Source organism: Astatotilapia calliptera, chromosome 16 (genome assembly GCF_964374335.1).
Source record: "Astatotilapia calliptera chromosome 16, fAstCal68.1, whole genome shotgun sequence".
NCBI lineage: Eukaryota > Metazoa > Chordata > Actinopteri > Cichliformes > Cichlidae > Astatotilapia > Astatotilapia calliptera.
In genome coordinates, this window is record NC_137437.1 from 5,009,931 (window position 1) to 5,036,299 (window position 26,369).

The 26,369-nt window shown below is 38.9% G+C and overlaps 1 protein-coding gene across 1 annotated transcript in view; it reads left to right on the forward strand.

Moving 5' to 3' along the window:
* Positions 1-135: 135 nt before the first annotated feature.
* Positions 136-26,369, forward strand: part of neb (nebulin) — a 69,081-nt gene continuing 42,847 nt past the window's right edge. The window contains exons 1-43 of the mRNA XM_080291026.1: positions 136-221; positions 5,528-5,681; positions 8,207-8,299; positions 11,760-11,867; positions 12,010-12,117; positions 12,235-12,339; positions 12,435-12,539; positions 12,690-12,794; positions 15,160-15,264; positions 15,914-16,018; positions 16,110-16,217; positions 16,669-16,785; positions 17,123-17,224; positions 17,309-17,416; positions 17,507-17,611; positions 17,729-17,827; positions 18,341-18,445; positions 18,552-18,659; positions 18,754-18,867; positions 18,964-19,161; positions 19,316-19,423; positions 19,527-19,625; positions 19,757-19,861; positions 20,033-20,140; positions 20,232-20,543; positions 20,660-20,866; positions 20,966-21,070; positions 21,167-21,274; positions 21,361-21,672; positions 21,800-22,006; positions 22,087-22,191; positions 22,315-22,422; positions 22,514-22,825; positions 22,948-23,154; positions 23,258-23,362; positions 23,524-23,631; positions 23,725-24,036; positions 24,129-24,335; positions 24,443-24,547; positions 24,646-24,753; positions 24,847-25,158; positions 25,239-25,445; positions 26,167-26,271. Coding sequence (XP_080147152.1) covers positions 136-221; positions 5,528-5,681; positions 8,207-8,299; positions 11,760-11,867; positions 12,010-12,117; positions 12,235-12,339; positions 12,435-12,539; positions 12,690-12,794; positions 15,160-15,264; positions 15,914-16,018; positions 16,110-16,217; positions 16,669-16,785; positions 17,123-17,224; positions 17,309-17,416; positions 17,507-17,611; positions 17,729-17,827; positions 18,341-18,445; positions 18,552-18,659; positions 18,754-18,867; positions 18,964-19,161; positions 19,316-19,423; positions 19,527-19,625; positions 19,757-19,861; positions 20,033-20,140; positions 20,232-20,543; positions 20,660-20,866; positions 20,966-21,070; positions 21,167-21,274; positions 21,361-21,672; positions 21,800-22,006; positions 22,087-22,191; positions 22,315-22,422; positions 22,514-22,825; positions 22,948-23,154; positions 23,258-23,362; positions 23,524-23,631; positions 23,725-24,036; positions 24,129-24,335; positions 24,443-24,547; positions 24,646-24,753; positions 24,847-25,158; positions 25,239-25,445; positions 26,167-26,271 — 6,210 coding nt within the window. The remainder of the gene's footprint in view (positions 222-5,527; positions 5,682-8,206; positions 8,300-11,759; positions 11,868-12,009; positions 12,118-12,234; positions 12,340-12,434; positions 12,540-12,689; positions 12,795-15,159; positions 15,265-15,913; positions 16,019-16,109; positions 16,218-16,668; positions 16,786-17,122; positions 17,225-17,308; positions 17,417-17,506; positions 17,612-17,728; positions 17,828-18,340; positions 18,446-18,551; positions 18,660-18,753; positions 18,868-18,963; positions 19,162-19,315; positions 19,424-19,526; positions 19,626-19,756; positions 19,862-20,032; positions 20,141-20,231; positions 20,544-20,659; positions 20,867-20,965; positions 21,071-21,166; positions 21,275-21,360; positions 21,673-21,799; positions 22,007-22,086; positions 22,192-22,314; positions 22,423-22,513; positions 22,826-22,947; positions 23,155-23,257; positions 23,363-23,523; positions 23,632-23,724; positions 24,037-24,128; positions 24,336-24,442; positions 24,548-24,645; positions 24,754-24,846; positions 25,159-25,238; positions 25,446-26,166; positions 26,272-26,369) is intronic.

A 26,369-nucleotide genomic window follows, 5' to 3' on the forward strand; every position in this document is an offset into this window, starting at 1 on the left:
TTGCATTGTGTCATGAATGAGTATTTCTTTCTGGCGACGCTTTTGAATCTGCTTTTTCCAGAGACATCTGTGAACCATATTGAATGCTGTGAGTGTGACTGGACGTTTTCTTTTTTTAGTCCTTTAGGGGGCAGAATGCGTCACACGAGCTTGTGGTCCCTGAAGCTTTTCAGGGACGATGACGAGCACCTACAGAAGTACAGTGAAGAGACAGCCAAAGTGTAGGAAGGCAGAGGGATTCAGAAAGAGAAGAAGGGACCAGGTATAAAATGTAGGCAGCACACAGTGCCTGATTAAGAGGAAAAGACACAGTTGTGTAAGGACTGCATGGCAGGGTTGTCACAACTGAAACAGAAAAATTAAAACCAACAGAAACCAAAGCCAGTCTATGTTATAGGGTTTCCATTCCTCTTCCATTGGTTTAATTTGACATCTGACCTCAACTGACTCCCAAATTTCTTGCCATGGTTTGACTTGATTATCTTTTTGGCTCGGACATTTAAATAAATGTTTGGATATCTGTAGCGCTGAGGTCACATTGAGGTGATTTAAAGCATTAGTCATTCCACGAGTTTGCAAATACTGCTATAACAAGTCCTGAAAGTGTCACCAGAAGTAGTAATTCCACTTTTTTCTAATTCACCCAGCTCTGCACTTCTTCACTTGTTTTTATTCTAATCTGTTCTTCAAAAGAGACTAAATAGTCTTTCTTGGAGCGAAACCAAAGAGCAGTAAGATGCTTTTCTGTATGGTAATTCTTGACCAATTTAATTGCAGTGAAGTCCAACATGACCTGCACAATGGAAAGTATTTGCAAATGTAGTAAAATCTAAAAATAAACACAGACACTTCATATTCACTAGACACGAGCTGTACTTAGGAGTTAAACCCTTAGATCAGGTGAAGGAGTACAGCATGTGAAAAAGCATAACTTCTAACAATAATTTATATTCTTTGTTCCCGTAAATGTTTTATTTGTGAGCATGCTGTGATCTGCTGACCCGTGCTCTGTTGACTCTGAATTTTACTTTTACTCTTTATAGATTTAGACAGCACAATTTATCAACATGTAAGACGATATTAAATCTACTGTTGTGGTAGATTTTACATTTATTTATCCCAGTGGTTTTCTAGCTTTTTCAGGGATGCCGCACTTTAGAAGCTGGTATATATATTTTTGGATATATAAATTCCTCTCCTGTCCTCTCATTGACTTACTGACGTCTTTCTCTGACTCTCAGATGTTTTTACCCCTCAGCCAATAGCTCATGCGGTATTACTGTCACTCTGCCAGGGGGGCAGGCAGCCTGGACACCCAAGTTTGTAAATGCAAGAACTTGAGAATGAGGCGACATAGGATTTTGAAATTCATACCATAGGTCCAGCTACTAAAAATCCCTGTGAGTTTGAATCTCAATGACCTCAACCTCAAGGTCAGAAGTCAGCTTTTTTGAAAATAACATAGCATTTTCTAATTTACTCCATAGGCGCATCTACTAGGAAGTAGCACTGGTGGCCATCACTATTTTTTTTTCTTCCCTGGGAGACGGCACTTTAAGCACAGTTGCTCTCTTTATGTTCACTATATGTTGAAGTTCCACAATCCCAACTTTATGTTCACCTGCACCTTGAATGAATAACAGGCATTATATTGTGTTGACAGTGTCAGCAAGACAGTGGGATAATGTTTGCTTGTAATTTACTGACTACATTTTCCATGCCTTCAACTGGAAACAACACCAGGCTGCAGCACACTGAAATTTAACTCACCTATTTGATTATGCATTAAGCGGAAAAGCTGGAATGTCATTCTGGATCGTTCTGTCCTGCTTTAACCTCTGGATATACAGGGAGTGCAGAATTATTAGGAAAGTTGTATTTTTGAGGAATAATTTTATTATTGAACAACAACCATGTTCTCAGTGAACCCAAAAAACTCATTAATATCAAAGCTGAATGTTTTTGGAAGTAGTTTTTAGTTTTAGCTATTTTAGGGGGATATCTGTGTGTGCAGGTGACTATTACTGTGCATAATTATTAGGCAACTTAACAAAAAACATATATTCCCATTTCAGTTATTTATTTTTACCAGTGACACCAATATAACATCTCCACATTCACAAATATACATTTCTGACATTCAAAAACTAAACAAAAACAAATCAGCGACCAATATAGCCACCTTTCTTTGCAAGGACACTCAAAAGCCTGCCATCCATGGGTTCTGTCAGTGTTTTGATCTGTTCACCATCAACATTGTGTGCAGCAGCAACCACAGCCTCCCAGACACTGTTCAGAGAGGTGTACTGTTTTCCCTCCTTGTAAATCTCACATTTGATGATGGACCACAGGTTCTCAATGAGGTTCAGATCAGATGAACAAGGTGGCCATGTCATTAGTTTTTCTTCTTTTATACCCTTTCTTGCCAGCCACGCTGTGGAGTACTTGGACGCGTGTGATGGAGCATTGTCCTGCATGAAAATCATGTTTTTCTTGAAGGATGCAGACTTCTTCCTGTACCACTGCTTGAAGAAGGTGTCTTCCAGAAACTGGCAGTAGGACTGGGAGTTGAGCTTGACTCCATCCACCTCCACCTTGCTGGCATCTGAGTCGGACTGGAGCTCTCTGCCCTTTACCAATCCAGCCACGGGCCCATCCATCTGGCCCATCAAGACTCACTCTCATTTCATCAGTCCATAAAACCTTAGAAAAAACAGTCTTGAGATATTTCTTGGCCCAGTCTTGACGTTTCAGCTTGTGTGTCTTGTTCAGTGGTGGTCGTCTTTCAGCCTTTCTTACCTTGGCCATGTCTCTGAGTATTGCACACCTTGTGCTTTTGGGCACTCCAGTGATGTTGCAGCTCTGAAATATGGCCAAACTGGTGGCAAGTGGCATCTTGGCAGCTGCACGCTTGACTTTTCTCAGTTCATGGGCAGTTATTTTGCGCCTTGGTTTTTCCACACGCTTCTTGCGACCCTGTTGACTATTTTGAATGAAACGCTTGATTGTTCAATGATCACGCTTCAGAAGCTTTGCAATTTTGAGACTGCTGCATCCCTCTGCAAGATATCTCACTATTTTTGACTTTTCTGAGCCTGTCAAGTCCTTTTTTTGACCCATTTTGCCAAAGGAAAGGACGTTGCCTAATAATTATGCACACCTGATATAGGGTGTTGATGTCATTAGACCACACCCCTTCTCATTACAGAGTTGCACATCACCTAATATGCTTAATTGGTAGTAGGCTTTCCAGCCTATACAGCTTGGAGTAAGACAACATGCATGGAGAGGATGATGTGGACAAAATACTCATTTGCCTAATAATTCTGCACTCCCTGTATATATAATAAAATTAGGAAAATTTAGAGACATGGACTCATGTGCTTTGCATACTCTTTCACTTTTCTCATACCTATGCTGATTTGTTTATTTAATGATGCAAATGTTTCAACAGATGTGTCATTGTTATTAAAGCTCACGCAGAGGTGACTTTGGTCTATAGCTTCTCATATTGTCAGACTGTACATGTTTCATTAAAAGCAGATTTTATTGTGGTGGGCATGTCAACTCAAAATAAAGCCCTTTCACCAAAATACCAATAAATAGTGTAGACAGCACTAAACATTTCATAAATACACAGTGCAGAATAACAGACCAGTGTCCTCACTTTATTTTGAGTATGTGCCAGCCACTGCAATTCCCGCAGAAGTGTGTTTGAAAGCTGGTACATTTTACAGGTACTGGGTTGGATCACCTTAGGTCTTCAAAACTGTCTTAATTCTTTGTGGCATTGATTCAACAAGGTGCTGAAAAATTCCGCAGAGGTTTTGTCAATATTAACATCACAGCATCACACAGCTGCTGCAGATTTGTCAGCTGTGGATCCATGATGCAAATCTGCAGTTCCACCACATTCGAAGGAGCTCCGATGGACTGAGATCTGGTGAATGTGGAGGCCATTTGAGTACAGTGAGCATACTGCAATATTCAAGAAACCAATTTGAGATTATCTGAGTTTTGTGAAAAGACACATTATCCTGCGCGAAACATCAAGATGGACATGGTCAGCAGCAACACTCAGGTAGGGGGCCCAAAGTGTGTCAGCCTGAACTATCTATTTAAGGCAGGATGGAGACATGTTTTCATGTTCTTTAAACCAAATTCTAATACACCAGAAATTGAGGCTCATCGGACAATATTTTTCCATTCTTCTTTTGTCTTGCTTTGGTGAGCCTCTGCAAAATGTAGCCTACCCTTCCTGTTCTTCGCTCACAGGAGCTCCACCCGATGTAGTCTTCTGCTGTTTTAGTCCAGCTGCTTGAAGGCACTGTGTGTTCAGAGATGCTCTTATGCATAATTTGATTATAAAGACTGGTAATTGAGGTACTACTACCTTTTTATCAGTTTGAAGCAGACTGAGCGTTACTCTTTAACGTCTGGCATTAGAGAGACATTTTTTCACAGAAAACTGCAGCTCACTACATATCTTCTCTGTTTTAGACCATTCTCTATGGACCCTGAATGGTTGTGTGGGGAAATCCCAGTAGATCACAGTTTCTGAAATACACAGATCAGCCTATCTGGCACCTTTCTTCTTAATTCTGATGCTCTCTTTGTATTTCAGCAGGTCGTTTCTACCATGTCTATATGTCTCAGTACTTGTTACTACCACGTGAACGGCTAATTAGACATTTGTGTTAATGAGCAGTTGAACAGGTGGTCAGTGAGTGTCTTCACAACAATGATGCTAATATTGACTGTTCAATCATCAAAAAAGAATAAAAATTTTATTATTAAATCAGTCCAGCTCTTGCTTACAAGAACCAACCAGCTTATTGCATGTGTCTTATAGAGCTAGAAAAAGTAGGGTATATATATCATCATTTATACATTTTGATAGGTTATTATTTGTGATATCACCTGCATCTTTTTGGCAAAGTCCCTCTATGACTGACCATCTAGTTTAATTTTAAGCTCTTACCTCACTGGGCTTCATACTTATCCTAGGTGCTGGTGGTTTATCATTGACCCTTGGCAGTGTTTGTGTTGTAGCTGTCTGTCTTGCAGCTGTTGTGTTCTGGTTTCACTGGTCATCAGTCGTTTTTGTCCAATGACTATGCATCACATAGCCACCTCCTTGGGTGTCTTTGGCACTGGGATGGCAGAATCATAATTATCTTCGATGCACCATAAAATCTGAAATTTAAATAGTGCACACGCTTCCAAAAGAAACTGCAACTATTAAAACAGTTGTTTGTTGTTAGATTTAGAAAATCAATAAGAAACTATATTTAATAACTATATTTTGTTTTTCATTCTTCTCAGGAGCAATATATTTCACTCTATGGGGACAAGCAAGAAATATCCAAAATTTAAAAAAAAAGTTAAAAAAAATCAGAACTTGGAACTGAAATATAAGGCCTAGAATATTTTTATCTGTCCTCATCAGATCCTGTATATACCATGGGTAGATATCTCTTGGGGTAACTGGAAAAGTGAGCTCACTCAAGTTGTTGTTTTGTTTTAGTTGCAGTGATGTTGGCAATGAGGACCAAGCAGCAAGCATCCAGTTCATAAGAGAATGGAGGGTCACCACCACTTTCGAGAGAGGCACACTGAGCGAGAGAGGAGATATTCAGCTGCTGCTGTCCATCTCGTCCTCGGGTAGCACCCTGCTCCTGGTGCAGTGAGTGAGAGTAATGATATAAAATACCAGAGCGATAGAGGCACATCATCTGAACAGAAAATGCAGGGTACTTCTTGGTCTTCTATACATTTACAGTGAATTGCTGTGTTAATTATAGCTACCACTGGACCTCAGCTGTATGGTTGAGGTCCAGAAATAGTTCTTGATTTATTTATAATAGCAAAATGCTTTTTTCTTTTTTGTTGCATGTGGCTCACACAACACCTGAGTGTTCTGCTGTACCGGCCTGGAAATTCACTGTTAAAAAAAGTACCAGCTGCTTCACCTTTGAGGTGCTAAACTATATTACTCTGTTTTATAGAATGAAAAAGGAGGACATCTAGAGCTGCCCCTGTGATGGCAGAAATATTGATTTCTTCTCTTGGTGTTTTTAACTTAATAGAAAGCAGTGGGCAGCTGGTGAATTGGCCATTACAGCTTACAGTTTAAGCATTAATTCAAACTTCCAAACAAGGTTTAAAATGTATTTTCAGCAATAGGAATTGCAATATTTTGCACTTTTATGGTTGTTCATGTTTTGAAAATGTCTTCATTTGATGTGCACAAAAACATGTGACAGTGAGGAATACAATGAATTTAAAAATCCTAAAACTGTTTTCATGGCAGTAAAACAGGAAAGATGTATTTTAAAGGATTGCAATGCAAAGAAATCATTTAAAAATATATTATTTAGATGTTCTCAGTCATAATTTCAATACATTAATCAAGTCTTTCTTAGACATTTTAATTTCTAAGAGGCTTATTTCTGATTCAAGGGCATTGGTGGTGTAGTAGCAACACCTTCGAGTAGCTATTCATTTTTAATTTGTACTTTTTGGAGGCATATGCTCATTTCTTGGTTTGTATCCTCAGCTTGATGTTGACTTGGTTCTTAACAGGATGTAGTCAGCTCAGGATCAGCTGATGGATGACACTGAGAACCATGCTCTGCTTTAAGCTAGCCTTCTCCTCGCCGGCTCACGCCTTGGTCATACATACTTCCATATCTTTTACAGAAAATTGCTGCTTGTCAACATTACGTCTGTCACAAAGCCATTCGCACTGGGTAGCACTGTCACAGTCTGGCTTTACTTTTGTGTTCCTGAGACCCCACTGCCAGTGCCCACTGCCTTCCTCATAACTGTACCGCTGATGCATTACCCTCAACAGGTGCTCTTTTCTGAAAGGATCAGATAGGTATATTTAGATTTTGAAACTCGAGAGCAGTTCTCTGTGATTGGCTGTGTCAGCCACATGATAACCTGGGTAGAAACTGCAGCTGTGTGCTGTCGCCCAGCGTTTCTCTGGAGGGAAGCTGGGGAGGCTTTGGTGGCTTGGGAGACCAATAAACTTTAACATAACCGGTAAGCAAAGGAAAGGATACAAAAAACAACAAATATCCATGTTGTCTGCACCCTGCATGGCTTTCCATCTGCTTGGAGATCCATATTTTCCATCCTTGGCTGCCATCTGGATCCAAGAATACCCTGCTGAGGAATAAGGAGTGTGAACAATCTTTTACACATTGAAGGAGTAACCAAACAATCCAGAACTACAAGACTCTCCAAGTCACTTGAGACAAGGCCATCTTTTGGATGTATCTGAAATTTCAGCAGGAGTCTGAATCTTTTTGTTTTCTTTCCATAGTCTCTGAAGCTTTCTGGCTTTTTCATCCTTCTACCGCTATGATTCTGGCGATTTCTTTAGTTCTTTTGCAGAGAAAATATAGATATATTAATACAAAGGGAGAGCATCCATGTACTAAAAAAGGTAGTTAGTATGCAATCCTATATTTAACCTGCAGCCTCAGAAGGTATTGCATCTCCATTTGCTAAACAGAGTCAGCCAATCAGGCTGTGGCATTAGCTTACATGTCAAATAGCTGGAGCGCTGTTGGACAGCTGTCGCCAACCTTCAGCCAGGAGGCACAGTCCTTTGAACTGTGTTGTAGCACATAAGGGAGGAAGGGTGGCAGTCACATATTCAAAAATCAGATGCCTATTAAAATTAGTCAGTGTCTCACCTATTACAGTAAACTCTGCAGATCTCCCTGTTTAATTATTCATTGAATAAGTTGTAAAGTGTTTTACACATTGTGTTATTGTTTTGTTTAGGAATTGGGCAAATCACAGAGTTGGACTGTCAGTTTGAGGCCCTGTTGGATGGAAAGTGAAGCTTCCTTACTGTCAGAGATTACTGCGAGACACCTTTGCTGGTATGGCAAGGACATTGTTTAAACGCCAATATGCTGCTGTTATAGTTTATATATATGTTTACATAAATATTACATATACAAAAAGAGGAGGGTTGAAATATCCCTGGTGTAGCCGTCCTATCTTCTCTAAGTCCCATTATATCCCATTTAAAATTTTTGATTTTATTTTGAAAGAACACGTAGAACATTTATGTTTCACTACACTGTGGTGTTTTTTTTAAAATTTATATATATATGTATATATATATATATATTACTCCCTCAGAGTAACGCATACCTGAAAATGTGATCTGTGTTTTGTGTAGAATCTCTCAAATCGTCTCAAAATGACAGAAATTGTAGAGGAATATGAAGAATATGAAGAATATGAGGAGGAGGAGGAGGAGGTTGTGGAAAGGGTAAGTGGATCCCTTTTTAATTGCACATGTAACTAAATCCTAAAGTACTCTTGTTGCATTTTTTATATTTTGGCTTTTGATCTGGATAATAGAACTTCAGCTGTGATATCATTTAATACATTTAAGTGTGGGATCTCCAAGTCCAGTGGAAGGCCCTATGAATAGTTTGGTTAGTGACGATACCTCTTACAGTCAGCAGTTCATGGAGGGAGACATACATGACTGCTGGTATATCCTGTTTCAGATGGACTCCTTCTGATGGCCTGGATTGCCCTTAACAGTCAATTATGGAAAAATAGTTCTATTAATTATATAATGTTGCATTTTATTTGTGTCCTTTTGGCATTGCAAATACCTTTACTTGAGCCTTTGACATATGCCAGACAGCAACACATGTAAAGCAGATGTAATCGTACAAGTCTGACATGTAAAGTGACTTTTTTCCATAGATCCCAGCATTTGATTTCACTACACTGCTTGAGGAGGAATATATATTGCAATGATCTATTTGCACCTAAATCCCCATAGCGTCCCTCCTGTGTATGATAGACACGCAAAGATTGGATTACATGCAGTTTGGGGGTGTGCCAGTTTCTGGAAGTTACTATTTTCCCATGTGAAATATTTCTCCAGATTGAGTGCTCACATCCCCCATGATTTCATCACAGTTTTGCTGCTTTTAGAGTCCCTTTTGTCCCTTTACATTCTCTGTGACAGTGTCTGATGGAAGAGTGAAAGCAGAAGGCTAACATTTAATCCCATATTTCCTGGTGAACTAGGATTAAAGTTAGCCTGGTATTTGTTCAAACTTAATATTGCTGATATCTTATAGGGGAGTCTGAATGACTGCTCTTGGTTGTCAGAATATCCAAACCAAGCAAACATTTTTTAAAAAATCATTTAACTCCCATATAACATATCAACTGTTTCAAACAGATTTACTACCTTTTGTGAAGAGATGTAAATCGTTTGGGAGGTAGGAAAGATAATTACGCTCAAAATCAATACACTCTGATTTCACTAGAACTTTCATCTGTACTGCGGAGAAAAGATGCATTGTTTTCAATAAAATGTAAGATGGCTTCGTATTTAATTTACAGAATGGGGAGAAACATAGTGCTGTCCAGGTCAGACATAAAACATATGATTAGTTTAATACATAATACATAAACATTGAAAAACTCATTATTTAAGTTATTTCTTTTCAAATTTCTTACTTGTTTCTATATCATAATAATAATAAACGCTAAAAAGGAAAAAAAAAATGGCTTCAATTCTCAGGTCATTAAGGAGCAAAGTGTACAGTTCTCTATCTGGCATTCAGGCAAATTTAGAAATGGACTTCTGGAGCACGTTGGCAGAGAGTGGAGGAAGGAGGAAAGGGAGGGGAGAAAATTAGACGGGCCACTGTGCTGTAAATCAGCCCCTGATAGGCTGGAACAGGTTAATATCACAGTGCTAGAAATTCGCTTATGGGAGGTGGATGCGTGGAAGAATGTGGCCTGCAGACAAGGAGTCTTTTTGCATTGAACTGTAGGGATGCTTAGTTACAGTGGTTCATCTACACCTATGGTTCTCTCCTGTCTGAGAGATTCATATACTGAAGCCGCTTACGAATGTTGATAAAAACGATTGAGATGTTCTTTCTCAGCTCTGGCTTTTCTTTCATTTAACCTAAATTTTAAGGTCTCTTGTCTCTTAATGTTCAACCTTATGTTATGTAAACGCTCTTCATCCTAAGAAGAAGGAAGTTAGAAATTAGAAGTGCTATTCCTGGATGGGGATGTATGTGAGAGGCTGTCAGTGACTAAGTCGTCACTAGAAATTACATTTAAAAATTCACATTTGCATTTTTACAAAAAGTTAAAAGAAAACCCTCTAAATTCTAAATTAACTGAGGTGAGTGGGACTTTTCTTTTATTTAGTGTATTTATATGTAAGCCTCAGAAACTAAATACAGCACCCCCGCATTATATTAAGTTGAAGGTAGAACGCTCTTTGGTGAGATATTTCAAAATCCGAGCTAACAGAATAAAAACATCCTGTATAAATTGATTTTGTTAGAGCTAAATTGTGGGGCTTTTTTCTTGTTTTTTTCTTGTTTTGTTGTTTGGCTGAATCAGTGCTTTAAACCCATAAGACCTATGTGTGAACAGCCGTGGAGATTACAAAGCTGTCCAAACAGCTTGTGTACTGTTGTGTCCTGTAGCAACTGATAACAAAAGCATTTGTATATGAAATAACAAATAAGAATAGAACAGTTGTCATGTGAGTATGCAGTGTTTTTAGACTTGGTCAGACGATCAAAGATTCAGGCTGTTCGGGCTCACATAGAATATTAATGCTTCTTTATCCTCTGTTTAAAATAAGCTTAATTAGACAGCAGCCATACTATTTTCACCTTTGGAAATTTTGCCCCTCCTTTAGGTGACTCTATTTGAGTGGACCGGTGATAAGTAGGTTACACCAAAAGTCCCCGATGACAACCTTCTCTGTTTCTACTTATTAGCCTGCCTGGGGGCATTTGCTAGAACAGCTGCTAACACGATACAGTGTAGAGTGATTTCTTACTCGTAGTGCTGAAAGTGGCAGTGGCAGTAATTGATGAATGCCAGAGCTGTGGAAAAATCACCCTCAATCCAAACAAATATTTTGCTGTTTCTCCCATAATCTGTCCTGGAAATTTTGAAAAACCAGAGTGTTTCCTATATTTGTAATATGTTGAGCAGATTTCAACGACGACTGTCACTGAGCACAAGACTCAGTTCTTACAGGTAAAACACCTCCTCCCAGGCACAACGGTTCAAGCAGGGCAGGAGACCCTTGTCTCCCATGGCTTATGGTGCATCCCCCTTCTTTCCTGCATGTGTATATAGAGTATAGATAATGTGCTGTCTTTTTTGGCTTTGGCAGGTTTTTAGAGCTAAATAATAAGTTAAATATGTTAAGATTCAGCATTTTTACTAAGACAACACATGGCTTTTGTAATTTGGTTTCCTGCAGCTTTGCTGGCCAACAAATATAATATGGTAGTGTAACCTTTGTGGATATGTGCTGCTCAATGTTGTGTTGCATGCAAGTCATTTAAAATGTAGGTGTAAGTGCTTGCCTTGGGTTTGTCTTTCATTCATTTACATTTCAGCAGGCGTAACCTTAGTATACAAAATCTCCATTGTCCAAATAGAATAAATCATTGATGATTAAATAATTTCACTAACTCGAGGTGAGTAATTAGAGCAGTGGGAATCCTGCTTCATATTGAAAATATCAGATCATTGTCCAGTCGACACATTTGCATTGAAGTGTAATTAAATATCTAGAAGTTTGCTTTTTGAAAGTATCACCAGTCCTTTTGCTTTCCCTGTCGTTTTCCTTCCTGGCAATTCCCCCTACCGTAATCAATAAAACGAGATCCATGTGTTAGTTTGGTCTTTAATTGTATTCTTCTGTCCTCTCCCAGTCTGGCTTGCCCACCAGGAAAGTAAGGAAGAAGGTCAAGGTGGATACTTCCAAGTTCATGACTCCATACCTGGCCCATAGCCAGAAGATGCTGGAGCAGTTCAGCCACGTAAGAAACAAGTTTGAGTTTTTATTTGCATGTATATATACACATTTATTTGACTTTTTACTTGCTTTTACTTGTTGGTTGTTTTCCTGCTTTGTATGACATTAATTACTTACTTAAATTTTATGACCGTTGTCCCTGACAGAATAAGTATCGCCAGGCTTATGAAATGTCCAAAGGGACACCTCCTGCCATCGTTACTGATACGCCTGAAATGATTCGTATCAGGAAGGCCCAGGAGCAGCTTAGCGAGGTGCTCTTTAAGATATGATGAATACACTATAAAACATAAAAATATGCCTCTGGTCTCAAATATGATTGGATCTTGCTTTACTGAGGAATAATTTGAAATAACACGCATTATCTTCAGGTTAAATACCGTATGGAGGGAAACAAAGCTCGGACAACCAGCTTGTACGACGGTGAAGCAAGAGAGATTGCCCACGTCAAGCATGTATCTGAGCTGATCAGCAAGGTAAGTTACCCAAATCTCCCAACATACAAAGAGAATGAATAAATATGACGTTAATGCTGATTGTATAACACAAATGCTGTTGTTATCTCTTATAGGTTCTGTACAGACAGAAGTGGGATGAGACCAAGGACAGGTACCTGCTGCCTCCTGATGCTCCTGAGCTGGTTCAGGCTGTGAAGAATGCTGCTAACTACAGCAAAGTAAGTCCAGTGTAGCATTCAAGGGCTGACTTTTAAGTCCAAAGTTTTAAAAAATTCCAAATTACATAATTGCATAATTTAACAATTCTATAATATCTGTTAAAATGTTTTATATTCACGTAGTAAGTGATAACGTTACACCTTGTTCAGAAACTTTATACCGAGGCCTGGGATGAAGATAAGACCATGTACTACCCCTACAGTGACAGTCCTGAGCTCCGTAGGGTGGCCAAGGCTCAGGAGGTCCTTAGTGATGTAAGTAAAATTTATTATCTATATCTGTCGTGTTATTCAGACTTTCAATGTGTGTTTGTGGTTATTATATCTGCAAAAAACAAAAACAAAAAAAACACTGTATTGAGCCAGCCTCTGCTCTAATGTGTCTGTTTTGATATGTCTTATAATATGATATATACTATATTATAAGTTGTTAATTCTTCAAATCTATACATTTTAACTATCTCTGCATCATTAAATTGCTTTTTGAAAGAACAAAAACATTTTATACAGACAAATAAAATTACGCAAATTATAACATAGAATTACACCACCTAGAGCTTTCTATTTTAGACAGTTACTAGTGTTATTTCTTGTAGTGTTACAAGACAATTGACAATTACCACACTGTTAATTATAAAACACGTATGGTGTGTGTAAAGATGTTGAAATGTTCCTCTCAGTGTCCACTTGTTTGTGCTGACTCGGATGTGTCATACATCACAGTTTAACTTACATTTAGGACAATTTACAATTAGATATACAGAAGAGGACTAGGGTCACTGGGGAAAAAAAGTGGGCACATCATTTTTTTTTTCTTTTCCAGAATTCTGAGGAAAATGTCAGAATTCTGAGATTAACCTCAGAATTCTGACTTTTTTTCTCAGAATTCTGAATATTTTCTCAGAATTTTGACTTTTTTCTTGGAATTCTAACTTTTTTCTCAGAATTTTTTTTTCTTAGAATTCTGACTTTTTTCTTAGAATTCTGACTTTTTTCTTAGAATTCTGAGATTAGTCAGAATTCTGATTTTTTTTTTGCAGAATTCTGACTTTTTTCTCGGAATTCTGACTTTTTTCTCGGAATTCTGAGATTAAAGTCAGAATTCTGAGATTAGTCAGAATTCTGACTTTTTTCACAGAATTATTTTTTCTTAGAATTCTGACTTTTTTCTTAGAATTCTGAGATTAGTCAGAATTCTGTTTTTCCCCCTCAGAATTCTGACTTTTTTTCTCAGAATCTTGACTTTTTTTCTCAGAATTCTGACTTTTTTTCTTAGAATTCTGACTTTTTTCACAGAATCATTTTTTCTTAGAATTCTGACTTTTTCCTTAGAATTCTGAGATTAGTCAGAATTCTGTTTTTTTCCCCTCAGAAATCTGACTTTTTTCTCAGAATTCTGACTTTTTTTCTCAGAATTCTGACTTTTTTTCTTAGAATTCTGACTTTTTTCACAGAATTCTGAGATTAAAGTCAGCATTCTCACTTTTCTTCTTAGAATTCTGACTTTTTTCACAGAATTCTGACTTTTCTCTTAGAATTCTGACTTTAATCTCAGAATTCTGAGTTTTTTCTCAGAATTCCAACTTTAATCTCAGAATTCTAGAAAAGAAGAAAAAAAGACATGCCCGCTCCCCCCCCCCCCTCTTAGAATTCTGACTTTAATCTCAGAATTCTGACTTTTTTCTTAGAATTCTGAGATTAGTCAGAATTCTGTTTTTTCCCCCCTCAGAATTCTGACTTTTTTCTCAGAATTTTGACTTTTTTTTCTCAGAATTCTGACTTTTTTTCTTAGAATTCTGACTTTTTTCACAGAATTCTGAGATTAAAGTCAGCATTCTCACTTTTCTTCTTAGAATTCTGACTTTTTTCACAGAATTCTGACTTTAATCTCAGAATTCTAGAAAAGAAGAAAAAAAGACATGCCCCCCCCCCCCCCGGTTGCCCTAATCCTCTTCCGTACTAATCCTCTTCCGTACAGATAGGATCACAAAGTATCGATCTGATACTTTTTGACCTTATCCTCTATCAGTGACGATGATACTTGGTGATGACCAAGATTTAAGAATCGGCCAGTATTTTTTTCTTTCAGACACAGGAAAAAATTTTCTCCAACATTCGTTGTGTGTTGTTACATATGAGTTGTTATTAAGATAATATGTGACTGCAGTTTAAAGATAATAATATTTTAGTGCCATGACAAGTCGCGTAACAAAACCTTACGCTCTGCTCAGATCAGCTGGTTGGTGTGATTGTGCTGTTCCAAACACGTTGCTAACAAGGAAGTTGCAGAGCGCCCTCTGGTGATAAGATAGAAAAGACTCAAAACTCGTAATATCGTTGGAGGGTGTTTCCTCCATCTCTTAATGTTTTAATTTGATTATATCGGTAAATACCTAATATTGAAAATTATATATCGTGCATGGTGCTATATCAGGTCAAGCTCTTATTACAGCTGTTATCTGTACGTCTCCTTCCTCTTGGGTTCTGTGTTGTTAAACTTTTTTCCCGATGCATGGAAATTACCAGTCTATTTAGGTAGAGGCAAACTGCATGAAAGTCAGGTATTGATGTTGACGAATTGAGCGTCTTAGTAAATGTTAACTCCTGTTGTGATTGACAGGTTCACTATAAGAAGGGCCACCATGAGCGCAAGGCTAAGTATACTTCCTTGCCTGATCCTCCTGAATTGGAGCTGGCCAAGAGAGTGTCCCAACAGCGCAGTGATGTAAGTAACAATTTTAAATCAAACAAAAACCAATATCACTGAGGTAGATATACTGATGAATTTTTCTTGTCATTAAGCTATAAATATACATAGATCAGATATTTAAGTCCACAAACTCTTACTGAAAGCAATGTTCAGTGCTTTCAGTTAATAAGAGTAGAGGAGTATGCACTACAGACAGTGAGCAGTGATTGGGGCAGTGCAGTTTTAGTTTAGATCAAAATCCAAAATACCATAAATTCAATATGAGACCAGTACACAATTATTTAATCCATTGTATAGTCTATCCATCTATCTGTATAGTGCATCTGTTTTCGCTAGACTCATCAACTTTTCTAGGATTAACAGTGTTCATCCCCTAACTAGACATGGGAGTAATAAATATCTTTGCTTATTTTAGAGTCAGAAAACTGGGCCTTGCACAGTGTAAGCACTGAAGCAGGAGCCCCAGACACCAACCAACCCTGAGAAAGGGATCAGTCCACCTGCTCTCTGATATTAGTAGCAACACTAAGCTAGGTGGGAGAGGCTAACAATGACAGGAATTCCAATCATTCCTAATGTGTTTATATAAACATATGAGATTTATTCATTTGTCCTTTAATAAAAAAAAAACCTTCTTATGTTAATTGCCATCTTTTCCTCACAGCTTAAGTACAAGGAAGATTACAATAAAAATGTAAAGGGTCAGTGGTGTGAGACTCCTTACTTCGACGTGGCGACTGCCAGGGTGGCAATGGAGAACCTCAGCGACGTAAGAATTCACTATTAAAAGGAAAGGATTTCAGATTTCTGCTTTTCTTTGTCCTTTTTCTGTACATAACTGTTGTGTGTTTTCCTTTCAGAGAAGATACACGCAACATTATGAGGATACAAAAGACCAAATTTATTTCATGCAAACAGAAACACCCACTTATGATGCAAACAAGAAGGCTCGTATTGCTGCTAGTGAGGTAAGCGCGAAAACACGCACAAACACAAAGGTAACACAGTATTTTTATAGGCCCGATCTCATGCGGAAGACACGACAGAGAGTTGACCCATGTCTCAGAGCAGTGTGTGAGTCAAGAGACTCAGTCCACTCTGACGCAGGGATACACTGTATTGTGCCCACACTGCATGACTGAGAGATCCACATTTGGTTTACTGTCACCATGCACATTACTTTACTAGCACGCAGGAATAAAATGCGAGTCTGTGTGACAAAGCTTTTCAGTTGCTCTGCACCTCATAGCCACCCACACGTTCACACACAGGGGAAACATGCATCGTTTTCAAGAAATGCGAAAGACACACTTCTTAGCTGGCCAACCAACTGTGCCATCATTTTGAACCATTTGAACACACCTCATTATCACACTTTCCTCTCTTTTTTTACTCACAGTGATCTGTTTCTGTCTTTAGGTCCAATACAAGAAGGAGTATGAGAAGAAAAAAGCACAGTCTGACTACAACACGCTCCCCGCCACAGAGAATCCTCTATTGAGGCAGCTCAGATATGCTGGCACTATCCTCAGTGATGTAGGTGTTTAAAAAGCCCTGTACAGAAAGTTTATTTTTCTTCTGTGACAAAAGATAGACCTTTTGCCTTTTCAGGAAAACTAAATTATAAAATCTTAGGCGGTTGTTTAATTATTGCTTAAATTACCGGGCCAATTGCCCTGTTATTGTTGGGATAGAGTCCAGCCCCTCCCCACGACCCTGAATTGGATAAGTGGAAGTGAAATACATAGTGTTTGCTTGTTGTTTGCAATTACTCTCCTGTAGTTTTTCCTGTACCACAAGTATGTATGTAGCTGCTCATATATTTTTTTTATCGTTGTTTGACTTTGTTTTGTTTTTGCCATTTCCTTTCCAGAAAGTATATAAGGCTAGCTATGAGAAATCCAGGGGTTTCAGCATCAACTACTGTGACACGCCCAAGTTTCAGATGGACTCAGTACTTAAGCAGTTCTCTGATGTAAGAGAGCTCGTTGAGTTAAAATTTCTTTGAATATGAACCACTTATGTTTCTCTTTTAACACACGTTTTGATTTTCTTTTAGGCACATTACAAAAATAAGTATGAAAATGAGGTGAAGGGCCACTACATTGGAAGCTATGAGGACCTTTATATGCTTCACTGCCAGAAAGTCGAGGAAATGAAAAATGAGGTTTGTGCATTAAAAAATTTGAGCATGTATTAATATATTCCTCATCAAGCCTTTCCTCATAACACAATATTTACTTTTTGTATTTCACAGCAACTATATAAATCTGATTATGAAGACATTAAAACTAGATGCTTCTTTCCTCAAACAATTACGCCTGAATACGAAGCTGGGAAGAAACTTCATCAATGCAACGATGTGAGTAGTCGCTGATTATAAAACTGTTCTTTGCAATAAAATGGATCCAGGTTCTTTTTGGATTTCTTATATGTATATGGACAATTATTATTTTTGTTTTGATCCTTTGGTTTTCAGAAAGTTTACCGGCAACATCCAGACACAGTGAAATTTACACAAGTGGTGGATTCACCAGTTCAAGTTCAAGCCGCCATCAACGCCAAACAGCTAAGTGACGTATGTACCTTTTTTGGACCACTTCCTCTTGGTGCTAATGTAGGAAAGTCTAGAATTTAAACTGGTACAGTAAAGCTAACAAACACGCACTGAACATTTAGGTGATACCTGCATATAATAGTAACATTAATGTGACTATTTTGTTTTCTCGGTGTCCATTTATGGCCTGGAATTCTTGCAATCACCAGCTTGTGTCAATCCAATTCTCCTAGATATGCAGATCACCTTTAAATTTGCTCAATCATCTATGAAGCCCAGCTGTCTTTCTATGGGCGCCATGGAAACTGGAGAGCCATTTCTCTGTAGTATAAATAGAAACAAGCATTCAGTTGGCCCAGAATAAACCCTGTGATCAGACAGGGGTTGGGGAGGTGGAGAAAGCAACTGTCACCATCTCTGAGCCCTGATAGCACACTACTGCCCTCCAGTGACAGAAAGTCAAATAACAGCTTATCAGAAAATATACCCTGAGCAGTACTGACACAATAATATTACCATTTTGTTCTTCTGCAGTTAAACTACAAGGCAAAGTACGAGGAAATAAAAATGAAGAACAGTCTACCCCCAGACTACCCCTTCTTCATTCAGTCCAGAGTTAACGCTTTTAACCTCAGTGATGTAAGTAACTGCGATATTTGCATATCTCTAAAATTTAACTCGTATCAGCTTTGATTTCTCATACTGTCGATTTCAATTTCCTGAATGGCACACTTTCTTCTTGCAGAACTGCTATAAGTATGATTGGGAGAAAACCAAAGCGAAAAAGTTTGAGATCAAAGGGGATACCATCTCAATCCTTGCTGCCCGTGCTCACACAAACGCCATCAGTGATGTAAGTATCCTACTTCAACAACTGCTTCAACAGATAAATTACCTGCAGTACCTGTTATGTATTCTAATCCATGATAAATTCTGTTCATTACTAGGTTAAATATAAAAAGGAGTATGAGAAGAACAAGGGAAAGATGGTTGGAGCCCTCAGTATTAACGACGATCCGAAGATGCTGCACTCTGTCCATGTGGCCAAAATCCAGAGTGATGTAAGTTATTAGTTGATGTCATATTTTTAATAAATATTAATTTATGGGGGTTAAAAAGAAGGGCAACTGAGTAATCTCTTGTTTATATCTTCACAGCGTGAATACAAAAAAGACTATGAAAAAGTAAAGACCAAGTATCATACACCACTGGATATGTTGTCAGTCACCTTGGCTAAGAAATCCCAGGCAATTTCCAGCATGGCTGGTTACAGGAGCATCAGCACCAACTATTTCCTTCCACCTGACAGCGTCCTGCTGGATCTGGCCAAGAAAGCCAACGTTATCCAGAGTGATGTAAGTCCAAACAGACTTTAGAGACTCCAACTGCTCAGTTTTGCTAAAGTTCTGCTTTTTTCATCATAATATGAAAACATGTCCTGATGTGCTATTGTGGGCTTAAATATTCATCAACATTTGTTTTGGTTTTGTGTGTTTCTCTGCACCAAAGAATGAGTATAAGGCTGACTACAACAGCTACACCAAAGGTACTCCATGGGTCCCATATGGCTCATTGGAAGTGGAAAAGGCTAAGAAAGCTGCAGAGATCCTCAATGAGGTATGTGGCTTCTTTACATCTGCTCTCATGGTAATAACAAAATGCATATTTCAGAGCTGATAGGTCATTAAAATAATAATATTTATTTACTCTTTTCCTTCAGAAAAAATACAGAACACACCCAGACAAGATCCCATTCACATCTATCGACGACCACCCCATCATGATGCAGGCCAAAGTCAACCAGCTTCAGAGGAGCGATGTGAGTCAAGTGTCACTGTTCATACTGGAGAACGAATTCCTTCTGCATTTTTCCAAGATCCCTTTTAGGAAGATTCTTGTTTGCTCTTACTTTCTTTTAATTTCTGCTCTGTTACATTTATTCTTTTATAGCTGTTCTACAAGCGAGGTCTAGAGGAGATCCATCAGAAGTACTCTCTGCCCCCGGATGTCCCAGAGTTCCTTCAGGCCAAGTGCAATGCCTACAACATCAGCAAGGTGACGAATGCACATAAAAAAAGCAAAATAAATAAAATATTTTTTCAACTCACTTTTAAAACTTATATAACTGTATATCGCCACAGTATGTGTGTGCATCTGTTCATGTTTGCGTAAAGCTATAATGGATACATGCCTTAAACATTGTTTATATGTTTTATGTGATTTCAGAATTACTACAAGTTTGCTTGGCAGGAGCTGATTGCTAAGGGTTATGACCTGAAGCCTGATGCCATCCCTATTGTTGCTGCCAAAGCTGCCAGACATGCTGCCAGTGATGTAAGTTTTCTGAAAGACCAAATTTGCTGCACTTTTTAAATAATTGTTACATATAAAAAACTAGAGAAGCTCCATGTGCTTTAACTCCTAGGTCCAGTACAAAAAGGCTTATGAGAAGGCGAGAGGCCACCATGTTGGCTTCCGCAGCCTCCAGGACGATCCTCTGCTGGTTCACTACATGGAGGTGGCCAGAATGCAGAGTGACAAGAACTACAAGAAGGACTACCACAAGGCCAAGCTGAAGTATCACACCCCAGTGGACATGCTCAGTGTGGTTCAGGCTAAACATGCTTCAGCAGTGCAGACCTACATTGGCTACAAGCAGCACCACCATAAATACTTTCTTCTCCCTGATGCTATGGGTCTGCAACTTGCTCGCACCATGAACTACAATTCCAGCGATGTATGTTATTAACAATGCTTGTGACTTAATGGCAATATAAACCGTATGGACTCTCTAAAAATGGTATTTGGTCTGACAATAGTTTCTTGTTTTCTGGGTTTTTTTCTATTTCTCAGCACAACTACAAGATGGATTATGAGACCTCGGTCAAGGGTATTGGCTGGGTTCCAATTGGTTCTCTGGAGGTTGAAAAAGCCAAAACGGCAGCAGCAGCTCTGAATGAGAAAAAGTACAGACAGCACCCTCAAACCATCAAGTTCACCAGTGCTACTGACTCCATGAGCATGGAGCTGGCTAAGACCAATGCTAAGATCATGAATGTGGTGAGAAGGACAAAACAAAATAATGACTTATGCTACATATCTAAAATTTAGTCCTTTTCAGAGAAGAAATAAATTCTTGCCTTCACTGTAATTACACAGAAAGAGTACAAAGCCAGCGGAGAGAAGTTCATGCACACTTACAATCTCCCTCCTGATGCCCCCCAATTTCTGCAAGCCAGATACAATGCTGCCAACATCAGCCAGGTTAGCTGCAGATTGATTTAAGCACATATGAAACATACAAAGAAATTTAATTGTGAATGTTTTTGTAACAATATCACTGATTATCTTTTTGTTTAGAATTATTACACTTATTCTCACCGCCAAGATCTGCTCAAAGGACATCACATGAAAGAGGATTCCATTCCCATCGTAGCAGCCAAAACTTCAAGAAACATTGCCAGCAATGTAAGCTGGAATTATGCTTTTCATAATAATTTTTAAATGTTAATGCATTTAATAATATTACTTATATTGCATTTTATTTAATACAGTACAAGTATAAGCTGGCCTATGAGAAAGAAAAGGGCCACCACGTTGGCTTCCGCAGCCTCCAGGATGATCCTCTGCTGGTTCACTATATGCAAGTGGCAAAGATGCAGAGTGACAAGAACTACAAGAAGGACTACCACAAGGCCAAGCTGAAGTATCATACCCCAGTGGATATGCTCAGTGTGGCTCATGCCAAGCAGGCTTCTGCTGTTCAGACAATGGCTGGATACAAGAAGATCCCCCACAGCTTCTTGCTTCTTCCTGACAACATGCACCTGCGGCTGTGTCGCAACATGATGGAGATTCAGAGTGACGTGTGTATTCTTTTCATCTTATCTTTATATATTGGTCTCATCCTGGAACAACATATATAGCATTACATATATGTATATATTTGATTATGACCTTTGATTAATTTAGATTTTCTCTAAATACCCACAGAATGTCTACAAGTCAGATTACAACAGCTACTCTAAAGGTATAGGATGGGTCCCTATTGGTTCTCTGGATGTTGAAAAAGCCAAAACCGCTAAAGCTGCACTGGATGAAAGAAATTACCGCCAGCACCCCAGTAATTTCAAATATACAAGCAAGACCGATGCCATGAACATGACTCTGGCTATGGCCAACACTAAACAGATGGACATCGTAAGAATCCCTTTTCTTAACAGAAGATACTTATGTAGAGATTCTTTAAACATTCACTGTTGTTTCTTTTCTCTGACTAGACTACATACAAAGCTTCTGGAGAGAAGTTCATGCACACCTACCATCTGCCATCTGACTGCCCCGAGTTTCTCCAGGCTAAGTTTAATGCCCAGACTATTAGCGAGGTTAGAGCACAAATTATTTAACTGAATATGCAAGTTGAAGCAATAGCAATTTCCTGAGGTTCAAGGTGTATATGAGCATAGTTGTGCAAAAAGTTGTTGTAACACTTTGCTGTTTATTTGCAGAGTCATTACAGGCACAAGTGGGTGGAAGACATTGCCAAGGGATATGACATGAAGCCTGATGCTATTCCCATCCTGCATGCCAAGCACGGCAGGCATATTGCCAGCAATGTATGTAATAAATGCATGTAATAAATTTAACTAAATTTAACTGTAAAAAAGAAAGAATCAACACATCACTTTTTCTTTTTTTTTTCTTTAGGTCCAGTACAAAAAGGCTTATGAGAAGGCGAGAGGCCACCATGTTGGCTTCCGCAGCCTCCAGGACGATCCTCTGCTGGTTCACTACATGGAGGTGGCCAGAATGCAGAGTGACAAGAACTACAAGAAGGACTACCACAAGGCCAAGCTGAAGTATCATACCCCAGTGGACATGCTCAGTGTGGCTCATGCCAAGCAGGCTTCTGCTGTTCAGACAATGGCTGGATACAAGAAGATCCCTCACAGCTACTTGCTTCTCCCTGACAACATGCACCTGCGGCTGTGTCGAACCATGAACCTCCAGTCAAGTGATGTAAGTAGCAAAGATAGTCATATGTATGCCATTTTAAAAAAATAATAAAAACCAGATTTGAACTACAAAAGATCATTTATCTTTACTTTGGAACTAATTTGCGTCATGACTTTTTTTTCCAGAATGATTACAAATCTGACTGGAATAACTTTGTCAAAGGCATTGGATGGGTCCCTATTGGCTCGCTTGCTGTTGAAACTGCCAAGGTTGGCGGTCAGATTCAGAGTGAAAATAAGTACCGCACTCATCCATCAAATTTCAAGTTTAGCAAACTGATGGACTCCATGGACTTGGCTTTGGCTAGTGCCAACAACCAGATCATGAACAAGGTGCAGTATTTTCAGATGTGTTGTATAGGGTCTCAAAATAGAGATAGTCTTGTTTGTGATAAAAATTGTGATTGACCCCTTTCACTGATTTCTTGACCTACAGAAAGCATACACCGCAGCCTGGGAGAAGGACAAAGTGACCACCCATGTCATGCCAGACGCTCCTGAGATTCTGCTGGCGAAGGCTAATGCTCTGAACATGAGCAATGTAAGGCATTACAAATTATATTTATTATTATTTATTCAATTATTTATATGATTTAACATCTATATCTTATCTAACCATTATGCTGTAAGCCATGGCTATATAATATATGTATGATCCTTAACTGTAGCGTGACCTTTCTGTCATTGTATATGTTTTCACAGAAACTTTACAAAGCTGGTGTTGTGGAGATGGCTAATAAAGGCTACAACCTCAAAGCAGATGCTATCCCCATTCTGGCTGCCAAGGCTGGCACCACCATTGCCAGCAACGTAAGTAGACAATAAAGCAAATCTAGCAAGTTAAGGAGTTTATTTCCTACAGCCCATTACAGATGCTGACCAAGTGCACATTTATTGTTACAGTACAAGTACAAATTGGCTTATGAGAAGGCGAGAGGCCACCATGTTGGCTTCCGCAGCCTCCAGGATGATCCTCTGCTGGTTCACTACATGCAAGTGGCAAAGATGCAGAGTGACAAGAACTACAAGAAGGACTACCACAAGGCCAAGCTGAAGTATCACACCCCAGTGGACATGCTCAGTGTGGTCCATGCCAAGCAGGCTTCTGCTGCTCAGACTATGGCTGGATACAGACACATTCAGCACACTAATGCTCTCCTGCCTGATGCCATAAACCTGGAACTTGCTCGTAACATGCAGTTTATTGCCAGTGATGTATGTATAACAATTTGAATAGATAACAATTTTACACAGTTACTGCCCTTATTGTGCATAGCTGTGAAAAAACAATTGTGTATTCCCCTCAGAACCAGTACAAGAGTGAGTATGAGCACTACATCAAAGGAATAGGATGGGTCCCTATTGGATCACTTTCAGTTGAGACTGCTAAAGTTGGCGGTCAAATTCTTAGTGAAAAGAAATACCGCACTCATCCATCCAACCTCAAGTACAGCAAGCTGATGGACTCCATGGACTTGACTCTGGCTACTGCCAACAATCAGATCATGAACAAGGTGAAATCTTTTAACTTTAATTGGAGAACAAAGCCACACAATATTGTCAAAAACATTGTTCAGAACTGACACTATTATTTGATTTTTCTAATGATTTTTTCTTGCAGAAAGCATACACTGCTGCATGGGAAAAGGACAAACTGACTGTTCATATTATGCCAGATGCTCCTGAGATTCTCCTTGCAAAGGCTAATGCCCTCAATATGAGCAATGTAAGGGGAATCCGTCAAATTAATAAACCTGCTGAGTCTTGTTATTTATTAGGCTGTTAATAATGCAAATCACTTACCTTAGTCATATGTAATTTCAGAAACTTTACAAAGCTGGTGTTGTGGAGATGGCTAATAAAGGCTACAACCTCAAAGCAGATGCTATCCCCATTCTGGCTGCCAAGGCTGGCACCACCATTGCCAGCAACGTAAGTAGAAAATAAAGTAAATGTAGCAAGTCAAGGGGTTTATTTCCTACAGCCCATCACACATGCTGACCAAGTGTGTATTTATTATTACAGTACAAGTACAAATTGGCTTATGAGAAGGCGAGAGGCCACCATGTTGGCTTCCGCAGCCTCCAGGACGATCCTCTGCTGGTTCACTACATGGAGTTGGCAAAGATGCAGAGTGACAAGAACTACAAGAAGGACTACCACAAGGCCAAGCTGAAGTATCACTCCCCAGTGGACATGCTCAGTGTGGTCCATGCCAAGCAGGCTTCTGCTGCTCAGACTATGGCTGGATACAGACACATTCAGCACACTAATGCTCTCCTGCCTGATGCCATGAACCTGGAACTTGCTCGTAACATGCAGTTTATTGCCAGTGATGTATGTGTAAAAGTTTGAACAGATAACAATTTTACACAATTGCTACCACTGTGAAATAAACATTTGTGTATTCCCCGCAGAACCAGTACAAGAGTGAGTATGAGCACTACATCAAAGGAATAGGATGGGTCCCTATTGGATCGCTGGATGTTGAGAAAGTAAAATCAGCAGGGAAGGCCCTCAATGAGAAACTGTATCGTCAGCCTCCTACCAACTTCAAATTCACCAAAGATATGCACTCTATGGACTTGACACTGGCCACTACCAACAACCAGATTATGGATAAGGTACAGAAGAGAATCTGTCATGAACAGTGTTGGGGAGTAACCGAATACATGTACCGCCGTTACGTATTTAAAATACAAAATATGAGTAACTGTATTCTGTTACAGTTACCGTTTAAAAAGGTGGTATTCAGAATACAGTTACTTTGTTGAAATGAATGGATTACACGGCAGTCTTTTCCTGTTTCATAAGACTATGAACTCTATATTTCTGGTAATTCCACGCCGGTGGAAACCCAAACAAAACACGCATTAAGAGCCTCTAATGCCCGTGTCTCAATCTCGCGGCACATGTTACCATTTACTACGGTTCGGAGCCGCGGACCTGTTTTATATATGCGCGGAACAGTTTTCTATACAAGATCGCTGCAATAAGTGCAGCCTTACCTAATGTCCACCTACTGTTACTCATTTTATATCAAGATTTAAAAATCTAGTTGGTATTGGTATGGCGAGTAACCTTCAGTAATAGTAACACAGCAATAGTTCATTCATGTAGTTGTAAAAAGCATGATAATATATTAAGTAATCCAAAGTAATCAGAATACTTTACTCTCATTGAGTAACGTAACGGAATACGTTACAAAATACATTTTGGGGCATGTAATCTGTAATCTGTAGTTACATTTTTAAAGTAACCTTCCCAACACTGGTCATGAATATAACTGAAAAGTACTTTCTCTTTACTTTATGTGAAGCCGATAATTACATTTTGCTTCTTTAGCAATCCTACATCAAAGCCTGGGAAAAAGACAAGACTTCAGTCCATGTCATGCCTGATGCAATGGGCATTGTTCTGGCACGGGAAAACAGGAAGAACTACAGTGAGGTATCGTATAATATGCAGTTTCCTGTCTGTAATGATATGGATGACAGTTAGGAAAACAATTACACTAATACTATTAGCATGTCCATTTGAAGGTAGAC